At 37.6% G+C, this 14700-nt stretch overlaps 1 protein-coding gene across 1 annotated transcript in view; it reads right to left on the bottom strand.

Moving 5' to 3' along the window:
• The window catches only part of IFIH1 (interferon induced with helicase C domain 1), a 51451-nt gene extending 44873 nt beyond the window's left edge, over nucleotides 1–6578 (bottom strand). Inside the window, exon 1 of the mRNA XM_033113000.1 lies at nucleotides 5831–6578. Within this exon, the coding sequence (XP_032968891.1) occupies nucleotides 5831–6283 (453 nt within the window). The 5' untranslated portion in view covers nucleotides 6284–6578. The remainder of the gene's footprint in view (nucleotides 1–5830) is intronic.
• Nucleotides 6579–14700: the final 8122 nt, after the last annotated feature.

Below are 14700 nucleotides of genomic sequence, written 5' to 3'. Positions count from 1 at the left end.
CACTTGTAGTACCTCAGCCATATCCATTCTGAATAAAGGGTACAAAAGAAAGGGCCTTTAATCTCCAGCCGTATTATGTCTATTTGCATTAATTTCTTTCCGTATATGTAGGGCCTGATTTTGCCTTTCAATCGTGGAATCTGTAAATGGGAAGTGGAATATTTCTTATCCAACTCAACTTCCTTCACTATTAACATTACAATGTAATTACTACCACAGATTTATATTCTTGCATATGCAATATTTGCAATATTTATCATTACTATAATATTTTTCTTAAATTTGTGTTTATTTAATATTATGAGACAACTTTATTTCTATATCTCTTCCTTTTTTAAAGTTAGGGGCAGAATTATTTCTATATATCTATATATCTATTCATTACAATCTTTAGTCCTCATTTCATTTCCCTTTTAAGCTAATCTGGCAAATCTTTCTAAACATGGATCATTTGTTTAAATCATTACAGTGCATCTCCCCAATTCTTCATAGAACACCAAACATTTGGAGGAAAGACTAATACAGGCCACATTTAGACCAGAAAAACAATTAGACAAGACATTATCAGCTTTTTGTGCCATTAGGCAAGCCACTTTACCTCTCTGGGTGTCAGTCTCTCTGAGCCTAAAAGGAGGCAACTGAAAATAAATTTCAGGCATTCTCCTTCCTTGCTGCACAGTAGAATCACCTGGGGAGCTTTAAAGAATACAGATGTCTGGGATCTACTCCCAAACATTTTGATTTGTCTATGCTGGAAACCTAGAAAGTTTTCTTAAAAAGCATCTAATGATTGTAATCAGCAGCTCAGATGCAAAATACTGACTTCAAAGGTCCTTTTCAACATTTGCTCATCATCTCCATGTATAATTTGGATTGCTTCGCTAGATTGTTTTTTTTCCCTGCAAAATGTTTGTGTTTTCTAGTCCCTATAAATAAATGCCAAAGCTTTCAAAGTCAGGGCTTTGTTTGCATTTTTGCAACAATGTCTGGCACAAAGTCAGTGGTAGCTATACTATTTTTATGGATGACTAGGAAAAGCATCTACCTTTACAAACATGTCACCAGTGAAAACTACTTAGTACAAAGGTGTACAGCATGATTTCTACCCAAAGGATATTTTAGTTTTATTAGCTAATAGTTAGTAATACTATTATAAAGGCTTTGCATATATTAACCCAGCAACCCTGAAGAAGGTACCAATATTAGCCCATTTTGCAATCAGAAATCCAAGGCACAGAGAAGTCCAGTTACCTCCCCAAGGACACAAAGCTGGTAAATGGCCGAGGTAGAACTTGATCCCTGGTAATTGGTTTCAGTGCTGCCTTCCTATACTCTAAGTATTGCTAATAATTTTTGTCTAATTTTACATTCATGTTCAGACAAGAAGGGTTAAAATGATAACTTGAACTTAATAAATTTTAGGTGATTTCAGTCCATCTCCCCCACAGCATTTTCTAAGCAAATTCTTGCTCATTTCCTACCTTTTCTCTAACTTCATTAATCTTCTAAGGAAGATTATTTGTCTTGTCTGGTGTTTATAACATCCTTATTATTATCTGCTAATTTAATCAGAAATAATTTCTCTAAAAATAACAAGTGAGGCACTATAATAGAAACTTTCATTAAAAACCCAAGCATATTATACTCACTAAATTTTCTTCACCTATTAATCAGTTAACTTGATTTTTACTGTAAAATTAAATGTGTTAAGCTTGTTTTGTCCTTATCGAATTCAGGTATGTAAGAATCATTATGTTATTTCCTATAAGTATTTTTATTCTTTGAATGTGGAACTACATATAATACCTGTGCAATTTTGTCAGCTTCATCAAGATTCTGAAATTTTTAAGGAATTTTCCCAGTTTGGGTGCTAAAAACTACATCAATTCCCTTTGAAGCAACCACATAATTGTTTTTCACTTAAATCTGCGCTCCTGAAACATAGTGAAGATATTAAATTCCAATACATAAACTTAATTACTGAAATTCTCAGGAAGTATTTAGACTTGAGGCTGCAACAGGACATATGATTCCCACTCATGATCCTCCTGCATTGAACTGTTCACTGAATATGAAATTTCAAAGGTGTATGGATACACTGTTAGCTAATTTATGGAATATAAAATAAATATGAATTTGTGGGTAATACAATGCAATGTTTTATATTCCAAATTTTTCGATTTATGTTTTTTTTCCCTTTCCAACAGAAATCAGTGGAGAAATGAATATTTCCATCAAGAACTGGTTTGCCAACATGATTGTATGGTTCGATAAAAATGCTTTCTCTCCCTCATAATAACCTTAGACAGCTATTTAAATAAAACAATGATTTTCTTTTTTAAATACAACAGAGCTCAACTCTCAGTACCAATAAATCAGGAAGTAAATCTCATGTTAAAAACAAATAATTTTTAAGAACTAGTTCCCCACAGAAAAGTTAATGTTTTACCAAATGAATATGTATTGTTATGTTAGCATAACTAGTTTCCTAGTAGTATTTTTTCCGGCTAATAAAATTCTTATGTATCCTAATTTAGTAATATTATACAATGAACTGGTAGAGAATGACTCAGGTATTCAATTTCATGTACGGATAACTGGACTTGGTTTCCAGCTGGACTGGTCATAGCCTTTCTGTTTCTCGTATGCAAATAAAAGTTGTATGGCGTCTTCCAGCCCTTGCTTTGAACTGGCAAGGGCTGAAACAGGCACCTCTCTTCTACTGCTCAGATTGATGTTAAGACTACGGAAATGTGCATGTGATCACATCTTTTCCAGAGTTCATGGCTGTCTAAGTCAATGAATGGGCCAAGATACCCAAAAATCATCCTAAAACAGAAGCAGATCAGTAGAGGGGCACTCCCTCCACATAGAGAACACTGTATTATGAGTCCATAAAGTGAATCTTGTACTTATTGTTGAGGCACCAGTATTTATAGCAGTGTCTAGCGTACACTAGACATTCTTTAACTATTGGTGTCCAAAAAGCAAATTTTGAGCCCTTATGTTCACCATCCATCTATCCATTTCCCAATGCTTGACAACATAATTCATCACATCATGTGTTTGCATCTCTTATTCCAGACAACTCTTTGGAAATAAATTTAACCAATCACTTAAATGTTAATTAATAAACATTTATTAAGCACCAACTCTATACCTAGTCTTAGCTAGGTTCTGGAAGCTTAAAAAAGATAGTTTCTCCTCATCCTCATCATATCCAAATAGCTCTTTACTATTTATAAAGCTTTTACAAACATAATTTCGTGTTCACTAAAATACGGTGAGAGGAGAAATTATTATTATGTTCATTCTTATGAATAAACTTAGGATCAAGGAACTTAAATAACTTGGCCCACAGTAACATATACAGTAAGAAACAAAGATCTTAAGTCCAGGTCTTTCCATTCCAAATTCCCACGCTTTTCGCACTGCACTTTGCCATTTAGGACAAACACTCATCAATGACATTCATATCAATATAGTTTCTTCTAAACCTAGTGCATATTTTCCATTGTTTGCCATAGCTTATTTTTGAGATTGATGATATATGTAAAATGATATGTATCACCAGTACTGCTCTAGGTACGAAAATCATTCCAGAATCTCACAGAGACACTATTCCTCTTTATAGAGTCTCAAACACATAGCTCTTCCATCTTTCAGAGCCTTCTTTGAAATATGAAGCTGGGGGATAGTTTGGATTGCATTGGCCTTAACTGCTACCAGTACACAAATGTCCCTTTACTCGAAATATTCTGTGTGTCAACTCCTTTGCATTACTGCTAGCTGCCTCCAAGCTTGCCAGAATCAAGAACTTGGATAAAATCTAGCTGGCGGAAATTCAATCCAGGCAAGACAAAAGTGATGCTGATAGGCAGAAGTATTTAGAGTAAATAAGGAGAAGTGCTGTTTTGCTGGCAATCGGGACAGCATACCCACCAAACATAAACAGCTTTGTGGTGTTACTGGACTCTGTTGCTTCTGGACTTCCTAACAGCTACTGTGGCTGGAAATGCCATCTTCCATCTCCAGCTGGCTTGAAGGCTGCATACTGTCTTCCAAATTAAGATTCTGCCACAGTGATGTACACATTTGTCATATCCAGCTGGACTACTATAATGCGTTCTAGCTGGTTCTCAATACACAAAACTACATAAACGCTACAGACAACAGTGTAAAGTAATCTACTTGTTGGGAAAACCAGCCATCAAAATTAGATGCATGCCCAGGTCTTTGGACAAGCCTACAGCTGTCAAATCTACAAAGGAGCATTAACTTTAGTCACTAAAGACTAAGTCACATCATAGGTTGATATGAGTCCAAGGCCCAAAACTTTGTAATTTAAACCCAATAATGAATAAACAAATAAATTAAATAGGTTTCTTTGGGTGATCACTGAACACAAAACTAAATCTAGAATCATTTGTAGTGAGGATACCAACAATTAGAAAGAAAGAAAATGTCAAAATCATTGCATGTTAGACAAAGCGTTTGACTTTTAGTCATGGGTTTGTTTGCCTACATGCCTTTCATGCTAAGATATTTGGCTTACAAACTGGAATAAGTCAGATTCAAATAAGTCACCATTTTTATACTTCACAGTATGTCCCCAATCATTGAAAAACAATAACAATAAAACATTACATTAAGTGCAAAGTTACCTGTAAAATTCACCCTGTCAAAATGCCACCTAAAAAATCCACTACTTGATCACTAATAAGAAAAACTGCAACTAGTAGACATACTTTTCAATGAATTATCTCCAACTTTTGATTTGCAGAGAATGTTGAAGAACTTGAGAGAAAATAACATGCTATATGTAATTTCCCTATTTAGACCAAGATTAAATGGCATAATGTATAATATAGCTTGGCGATTGGCAATTTTTTTTTCTCTAAAGGCCAGATAATAAATATTTTAGGTTTTGTGGGCAATATAGTATCTGTCCAACTACTCTTGAAGTACAAAAGCAGTCCTAATATGTAAATGAATGAGCATGGCTGTGTTCCAATAAAACTTTATGAACACTGAAACTTTTTTAATCTAAAAACTCTACTTAGCTTTTGAGCCTGCAATAACCAGCAGCAGGCTGGATTTAGTCCATGCGTCATGGTTTGCTGGTCCCTGTTCTGTGGAAGTGTATTAAATAAGACATAAAATTCCACACCATCAAGACCTAACCCCATATCTCTGCCACTGTCTTCCTAGGCGGCCCTGGGGAAGTTATTCAACCTGCCTCAGTTTTCTCATCTGTAAAATGGAGTTAATAACATTAACCACCTCAATGGAGTATTTCCAGCATGAACTGTTGATACATTTTGCAAATGATACTAAGTGCACATTGTGAGTGTTCAATAAATGTTATCTATCGGCATACATTTATTATTCTTGAATTAACTCCTCTTTAGCTTATTTCAGTTTGCCACTCCTCTTTTGCCACACGATGGTCGGATATATCCAAATGAATATACCTGAAATTTTTATACATAAAAATAATGTTATTTATATACAAAGCAGCTCAAATTGTTATTATTAAATGCATAAAATAGTAAAAATATCAACTTTTTTTTTTGTGGATTTCTGACACATTTTGAAAAAAACACGAAATCAATTAACGCAGTGAAAGGATTAGAAAAACAGATATTTTGTGTTTAAATTTTCAAACTTATGTTTTAGATGACTAGATATTATATTCTCCTCTCAAAGAAGGAGGGAACCAGATTTACTCAAAGACATCAAAGAACGTTTGGAATGAGGCAAATGAGCGACCAGGACCTAGTTGCAAAAGTCTAACTAAAAGCCAAGTTCCATCTGAACTGACACTTACCCGATTTCTGTCTTCAACTGTCAACAGGTCCACCGCCACACATTTATCCAAGACATCTCTAACTAGAAGCTTGTCCACCAGGGTGGGCTGTAAAAGGTTCAGCAGTTGGAGACACTCATCGTGAGTGTTCTCATAGGATGGAGAGGGCAAGTCTGTGAGCTCAGGATTCATGTAGCGGGCGGCTAAAGGGCTTCCTGTTCGCTGGAGGGCTTCCACAAATACCCTAGTCCAGCCCAGGGGCCAGACCCCCTTCTCCAAAGTGCTGAGGAGCAAGTCAGCTCCGTGAATTTCCCCGTGGGTGAAGGCCGTCCTCTCAATCTTCTCCTTCTCCTCTGCAGACAGAAAGTCCAGGTAGTCCAGCACAGGCCCCACCTGGATATACATTTTCACTCTGGCCCGGAAGCATGAGATGAGATATCGGAAACTCTTGTCTGAGGAATACCCCTTCGACATCTTTCCTTCTCAGAAAAGGGAGAGGTTCTCCCAAGTAGATGGTCAGGTTGCTGTTCTCTGCTGACCAGGTACGATGTGTATAACCCTGTCTGCTGCCTTGGGTAGCAGGGTCTTCGGGGATGTACCTGACAGCAACGGGGTTGCCTTCAGGACCCCCAGACCGGCTCACTCAGCCGTGCGATCGCCCCTGGCAGGTGGGCAGGTGGGCAGGGCGCGCCGGACAAGGGACTCCGAGGCAGGCAGTCGCCGGCGGCCGGCGCGGCCCGGCGCCTCTCTGCAGTGCTCTCCGGCGCTGCGCACTCCGGTGGGAACTTTGAGTCCAGTTTCCCCCCAGTCAGTTCTTATAGTTTTCCTGACTGTTTTCTGTTTCGATTCTCCTCTTCAGGACTTTCCAAATGTAAGCCGCCGGGCGGGGGCGTTGCTCTTTCCGCGAGGAGGAGCCGCCCCGTGATCGGTGCTGGCAAGTGCGAAATAGAAAAGGAAAGTGAAATCTCTCCCCCACCAAGTAAGACACCGATGCTCCAGCAATGCACCTCCTGCGGGCATGTTGTCCTCCTTGCAGAGTTCTGCCTCAAAAATCAGACTTCCTTTCCACAGCTGTTTTGCATCAACCCTTGTCAGCTAAAATGGGGAGAGCTTGAAAGAACGTAATTCAGAAATTCCCCGCAGGGAGGTGAAGAGAAACAGATGCCACCGCCAGGGTGTAAGATTGCAAGGGACAGGTGTAGAGAAGCTAAAGAGACATTTCCAGAGAGGTGTAACTGCAGAACCCCAGGATGAAGTGACCTCTTGTGGGGACAGAGTCCCAGAATGCACTTTCCAGGCTCTCGGCCTCACGCGGAAAGGCGCTGGCTTGGGTAGTAGGTGGCCATCAGCTGTGGATGGTTGGTCATCAGCTGTAACCAGTTAGCCATTGGCCACTGATATAACCGCCATGGCTGAGCTACCAAGCGCAGATTGCAGTTAGCAAGGGGTTGGTTGGTTGTCAGAGAAGCGGATGGCAGATCACGGCTCTTGCTTCCAGTTTCCAACCCAGCCTCCAGCAAGAATATGGTGGTATGACTCTCCTATCTGTGGCTCCATTGGTGTTCCTTTTTGGCCTCACCATATCCTGCGTTCTTAGGCAGGGAGCAGGACCAGAGATGCCGCATGACACCTCTGCACCCTTTCTAGGTGCAAACCTGACCTCCTGTGGGTCCCCAAGAAATAAAACTTTCCTTGGGGAATATCTGGGTGGTTATGAAAAAGAGTCATGATAAACAGTGAACTTTTATGCCTCCTCTGTAGATTGTAGTATTGATTTGGCTTTGACCAGAGCCTGGTGACAGACGCAGAGGGACTTGAACCACCAACTCGATTTAGGAGGAAGCCAACATGGAAGGTTTCCTATCTCCCAGCATGTCAATTTCCCATATTCTTTAATATACAACTTTTCTTTAATAAAACAAAACAAAATCCCCAACAACTTATTTTTGACATAGCTGCCATTCTTTTCTTGGATTCAATACAGCGAGTTTTGGCTGAAGCAGCTAGGAACTTAATTAGCAACTAATGTACCAACTTGTAGTAAACATCAACATTTGTCTATGTCATGAAGGAAAAAAAGACACCCACACTGCAAAATGGCAGCTTCATTTTAGTACAGAAGCCACATAAACATGAGTCCTTCATGTTGCTGTTCAGGCATTCTGCAGCCCTGGGTGACTACGCGTGGTAGTATATATGCTTCATAAGGAGAACCTCATGGTCCAGAATTATGCTGAGGATGGAGGGGTCATTTAGGCTATCAAAAAGATATGTTTAAGAAAAGTAATTTGTTAGCAACACACATGCAATGATTTTTGGAGAGGCCAGGAAACCTGCCCATGCTTTGGATGGTATAAAAGAAGTACAGTCTTTGTGTTTACCAGAAGTATACAGAATATCCAAGTGAGCACTTTATAGCAAGTTTATTCTCGATATGATATAGCTAAGCCTTTTTCTTCCTTAAAGGACTGTAAATTTCTTGAAGGAAGAAAATATTTACACAGTAACCACTACAGTACAAACAGTAGACTCTTGATGATTTCCCACCTGAATGGCATTTTTAGTTGCCTTGCGTCTAGCTGCTGGCTTAACCTAAAATGCAAAGTAAAATCTGCTGAAGTGAGATAAAACCTTGGCCTTACAGGTGGGCCTGATTTATAATGTTCTTTTCTGTTTCTTCATAAAGCATTACTGTATCTTTACTTAATTTTGGGATTTGACCTTGTACCTAGGTAGAAGATAATCACATTAGATGTTTCTACAGAAGTAGTAAAATTATTGATTTTAGTTATTGATTCTACAAAAATATGTTTTGGGCCTATTACAAGAAAGTCCCCTTCCTTCCCCATGTGCCAGCAGGTATCATTCAGTATGTTAAACCAAAGACTAACTAACAAACAAAAGACGTTCTGTACCCATCTTTTTGTCCTTCACTTTCAAACACTGGGGGATAAGAAGGGATTGCTGATTAAATATGGGAAAGTAATGTCATCTTCTTAACACCATGAAATTGCTGCCCTGATGAGAGGATCAAAAGTAGAAGATTACATATTTGTATTCAGATCATTTATTTATTCAGTCATTTAAAAAATATTTATTAAGTAGACTGTGTAGATGCCTGACCAATATGCTATACATCTGAAGCTGAAGTAGAATACGTAATATTGACTGTAAACTATAATTAAATATATATATATATAGCCAAAAAAAGTATACACCATTTAGAAAAGGAAAAAAAAACTGTACTAAAATTGTAATATTCAACATATACCGATAACCAAAGATGGATACAAGTCATGTGTATACACTTTTTTATACCTTTTTTTTTGGCACCACTGGTATATGTATATATAGCCACTGGATGTGGAGTACAGCATAGGGAAGATAGTCAATGGTACTGTAACAGCTATATAGGATGTCAGAGGGGTAGTAGATGGGGGTGGTGGTTATCACTTTATGAGGGATGTAAATGTCTAACTGTTACATTGCTTGGTACACCTGAAACTAATAAAAATATTTACTAAATAACTACTATGTCACCAGCACTGCTCTAGGTACAGTTAGTAAACTAGAACAAAGTTTCTACTTTTATGCAGCTCACATTCTAATGTGAGTGGGGAGACAGATAATAAATAATAATTAGAAAAATACAGTTGCCAGGTGAAGATAAATACTATGAGAATAATGGTAAGATCTATTCCTAAGTATTTTATTATTTTTGATGCTATTGTAAAAGGGATCATTTTCCTTTTACTTTTTTTTTATTTTACTTTCAGGTAATTGGCTGTTAGTGTATAGAAACACTACTGATTTTTGTATGTTGATTTTGTATCCTGAAACTTTGTTGTTGATTAGATCTAACATTTGTGTGTGTGTGTGTGTGTGTGTGTGTGTGTAGTCTTTATGATTTTCTACATATAAAATCATGTCATCTGCAAATAGAGACAGCTTTACTTCTCCCTTACTAATGCTGATTCCTTCCTTTCTCTCTCTCTCTCTGTCTCTCTCTCTCTCTCTCTCTCTCTCTCTCTCTTCTCTCTCACCTCTATCCTTTCTCTTGCCTCATTGCTCTGGCTAGGAGTTTAGAACTATGTTAAATAGGAATTGTGAGATCCAGATAATAATGCACATTATAGTTTTACTGGTTGACTTTCCAAATAGATGCCCTTCCCCAACCCTCACCATTACCATCAATCACAATTCATGTTTACTCTCATGTGGGAATCACGACTGGATGAGGTTCAGTGATGAGGACTAAGCATAGGTGGGAATAAATGAGGGAAAACAGAAACAAACCTCTTCTTAGGAATCTGCCATAATCTTGATATGACCCCTTCTGGAGAAAGGAGGTTGAGGAAACAAAAGCCAAGCCACCATCTCTCAAAATGTATTTTTTTTTTCTTTACCTATATTTTTCCATTGTAATTTAGTTTATTTTCTTCTTTTTGTTTGAATAGACATTTTCCTCTGTTAAGTTTCCCCTAATAGCTTTCATTTTCATCCTTCTCATTGTTTTCTAAACATAGCTTTCTGTTTCCTTTCTCCTTTGAGGTAGGAAATCTTGCTGCTCTTTGTCTTCTTTCTAGACCTGCCTAGTCTTTTTAAACCAAAAGAAACATTTCAGTCTCTATCAGTTTCAAAAGCCACCTTTTAGCATTTTCTTCTTTAACTATTAAGTCAGGGATATATTAGATAACAGATTCCCACTGTTATCCAACTTTTCATCTGAGTTTTCTACAATTAAGAAGTAGTGATAATCATAGCTGCCACTGCTTTGATAAACCAGAACTACAATTTAATGGCCACACATAGCAGTAATGCCTTTTCCAAAGAAAATGACAATAAACTTAGTTTAGTGAGGAAATCATTCTAGAATTATTGTTGTTTCTTCATTTCTTTTCTAATTGTGTCAATAAAGAGCCTACTCTGTGTAATTGAAAGTTAGATGCCCCTAACCTAGCAGTACAGAGCTGTGGTTAAGCACAGAGACTCTGAGCTCAGGATGGCGGGTTCACATGTCAGCACTACCTATCAATTCTGTGTGATCTTAGGGAAACCACGCCAGATTTCTCAGGTGTAAAATGAAAATGATAGCAGTACCATGTCATAAGGTTGTTCGAAGGATGGACAGTAAAACCCTTAGCACCAGGCCTGGCGTATTATATTTGCCCTATAAGTATCTACAAGCATTCTTAGCAAACAATGAATAAGAGATGGTGCTAGCTCTCAAAGAATGCACATTTTAGAGAGGAAATAAATTAGTTGTATACTTAAACACTATATAGTAACCAGCCATGTAACTGAGGTTTTACACAGGATCTCCTTTTGCAAGAAACAGACGTCAATATGCTGATTTAGCAGAAAAGTTTATTAAAAGGATACTGTTATAGGTTTATATCTCAAAAACATAAGTAGGTACAAAATAGAAAAGGAAATTCTGGCTAAGTTTACTAGATCATGATACTCATTTCTTAATTACTTCCACCAATTCAGTTATAAAGTTCTGATTTTACATATGAACATTGAAAAGCTTTTTCTACATAAACAATTTTGGCAAAAAGAAAATAAAAAAATCTGGTATCAGTGGAAAATTTCCAAATATCCATTTTTCAAAATGCTTCCACCATAGCTTAAGTCCTTTCTAAACAGTTACATGCACATGCTTTTGTTAAAACAGTACCTTTGCCTCAGAAGCATAGACTGGCTATGCTTCTTTTATTTTACTTTAAAATAAATGCTTAAGATCAACCACGGTCAAATGCAATTAGAGTGCGATTGTCTTTTTGTTGAAATCGTGGTTGAAATTAAACTGAGTGACACTTTAGAGTTAGCTGTCTCAGCCTATGTCCATTCTGACTGAGTGGTAACTGTTCTAATTGCTTAATACCAACCCCATACAATTAGTTAAATATTTTTATTTCACCTCTGCTCATGTTATAACTGACAAAGTTTTAAAGTAGGAGTGCTGTAGAAAGAGTGATTGAAATCAAATATTGAGATAAATTGAACTAAACTTTTGAATTGCCAAAAATAATAAAGCATTCTCTATTACAAAATACATTTATTATTAATTCACTAGATTATATAAATTACATTTTAAAGTCTTCTTTAATCTTCATCTGGTATCTTTTTAATTTTTATTGTATTATATGATGTTACGATAGTTGTACATGTAACTATTTTCTAAATAAATAGGTATATAGTTATTAAGGTTCATGTTCAAATATTTTTACTGCTAAGAATCAAGAACAAAGTACTGGAAGCCCACAGCTCTAGAGAGCCTTCCAAAGGCTAGAGATTGTGATGACTTTGAAGAGCAAGGCTAATAAGAATGGAAGAGAAAGACGTGTACATAAAAGGAGAGAACACTCTAGAAAGAGAAGGCCAATTCAGCATTTAGATCTCAGAAGCACTAGACCATGTCAAGTTACAGGTATTATGTATTATTGCTTTATGACAAATGTCAGTATACTAGGTTAACACTTGGAACCTGAATATATTTCCTGTGCCATTGTCAGACACGTTGTCCAGAATATTTTTTTCCTTAAATCAAATATTTGAATAAAACTTATTTTTTATTTTAAAAATAGTTTATGTTCACTGTAGAAATTTCAGGGAGGAAATCATTTAATATTGAAGCAGATTTATGAGTTACTTATAATCCCATCACCCAGATAGGCAGTTATAATATTTTAAGTATATTTCCTATCAATATTTTATTGTGTGAATATATGTGTATATCCATGTGTGTGCATGCATACACACATTCAATATTTGTTGAACAGAGAGTGAGCTGAGATGGTCTCAACTCTGATCAGGAGATGTTCGAGGAAGAGTTCTCCGTAGGGGGATCATGTAAACAAGTCAAGCAGAGAAAGAAGCTGTGAGAGATTCCTCATGGCAGGGATGGCCAGGGTATTTGGGTAGTAATGCCTAATATTGAATAGCAAGTTCATTCCTGTTGTTGCACTTGCTATACTGACCTTTCTTAGTTACAGATCTTTCATAAAAGTCTGCCAGTATAACAGCCTTGTGTTGTGAGGCTTTGGTTAATAAAACAGAAGCAGTGGCCCCATGTGGTGAAGCAGAACTGCTCAGAAAGAAAGTGTATCTGTAGAAAGTGAGACACGGGGCATTGAGAACTGGGGAGACAATGAGAGCATACGCCCTCTAAGAATCCTCCAACATCTTAGGAACCTTGTCAAGCTTACCATGCTCCGTGGGATGGAAAGGGCCCTCACAGTAGGCATGCTTTCAGCTGCAAGGCAAAGAGTGTCTGGCTAAATGTGGCCCAGCCAGAGGGATTGATTTTTCTCACTTACCATGGAAAGCCAGTGATTCATTGACGTCAAAATTCTGGAACGTATCCTATGATTTTCTTGGTTTTTCTCTCATGGTTGCAAAATGGCTACCACAGCTCCAAACATCATTTCTTCCTCCAACTTCAGTTAAAAGTTGATTGTAGGGGGCGAGAGCCTAGCGTTTCTCCCATTTACCTCTTGTTAGCAGTGAGGGGGAAAATGTTGCAGGAGTCCTCCAGCAGGATTTCTCATATATCTCATTGTCTCGAAATGGGTTGTGCCCACCTCCCCTAAAGTAAAGTGCTATCTTCTCAAAACAATTAAAAAAATCTCATTTCTAATAGTTAGGCATTGTCACAGGAGCTCAAGCCATTCTATTTAGATATTAAAATATAAAGATGACTGAGGCAAGGCCAGAAAACTTATTTTCCAGTTGGTTTTTCAATCTGAGCACACTCGTTGCCCTGAAGAGCATGGCCAATAGGACGTACCAAAGCAGCCATTCGGTTCCTTGCTGTGGCCGCAAAGCACGCTAGGAAATTTGCTCAAGCCTAGTTGCATATTAGACTCACATGGAAAGATATATGCAGCTATCCATTTCATCAGAATCCCCTCGACTGGAAATTTAGTGTCAGTTATTTTTTCCTTTCAATTCCACTTGTGATTCCAACGCTTCAATCAGAGCTGCGAACTAGAAACTAGAGCCTTCGCTAACTAACCTAGGGTCAATTCAGAATATGGTTGAGTCTCATTATTCGTGGCAGTTATGTTCTATTGTCATGAGCACTGAATTAGAGAACACTGAACCTCTGCTCCTGAGGAAAAACAGAGTTAGGCTCCTGCGAGCCTCTGGTCACAACATTTCTAAAACCAGTCAACCTTACTTCTGTGTATGTTTCTGTTTAAAGACACCTTATTTAATACATCTTGTTGATTTATTAACACTGAACTCACAGTTAACTACACTGTAACAGACCTGTATGAAGGTTGTCTAACATATTTTCTCTGTGTGGCACATCGCAGATTTCCTGCGCTTAGAAACCCTACATAACACTTCAGGAGTCTTCACTTTTAAACAGTGGAATCACCAACAAAAAAACACAAAACTGCAAAAAATTGGCAGTAAATACACCATGAAGAGGATGCTTGTTTACAGTTTGAGAGCTGAACAGGAAGGCAGAGCATCCTCTTGTTCGACCTCAGCTGGGAACATGCGTGTGAGACAACTCACATTTTTTGCTGCTCTTTACATATCCAATGACTGGGAAAGCATGGAAACTAATAATTTTGGGGTTACAGATAAATTTTAGTGAATGGGTGAATAGTTCCTCGTGTAACCAGGAAATTTTTGAAAACTCGTTTGTGCTTTGTAGACATATTCCTGAGTCATTTGTACTAAACTAAGTTAGTAATCAGTTTAGCTAAAGCTATGATATAAATAAACATACGTTTTCAGCAATTTAGTAAAAGTGATGTAATTTGGAATATTCATCTGCCAAATCCATTGACCTAGGCATTGGCAGGTGTTTGCTTAGAACGAATTAAACCTATTATGCATCGTAGAAAATGTACGAGATTTGACAATGAAGT

The sequence above is a fragment of the Rhinolophus ferrumequinum genome, chromosome 8 (assembly GCF_004115265.2).
Source record: "Rhinolophus ferrumequinum isolate MPI-CBG mRhiFer1 chromosome 8, mRhiFer1_v1.p, whole genome shotgun sequence".
In the NCBI taxonomy this organism is placed as follows: Eukaryota; Metazoa; Chordata; class Mammalia; order Chiroptera; family Rhinolophidae; genus Rhinolophus; species Rhinolophus ferrumequinum.
Note: the sequence above shows the minus strand (reverse complement) of the source record. Positions and strands in the feature narration are given on the sequence as shown.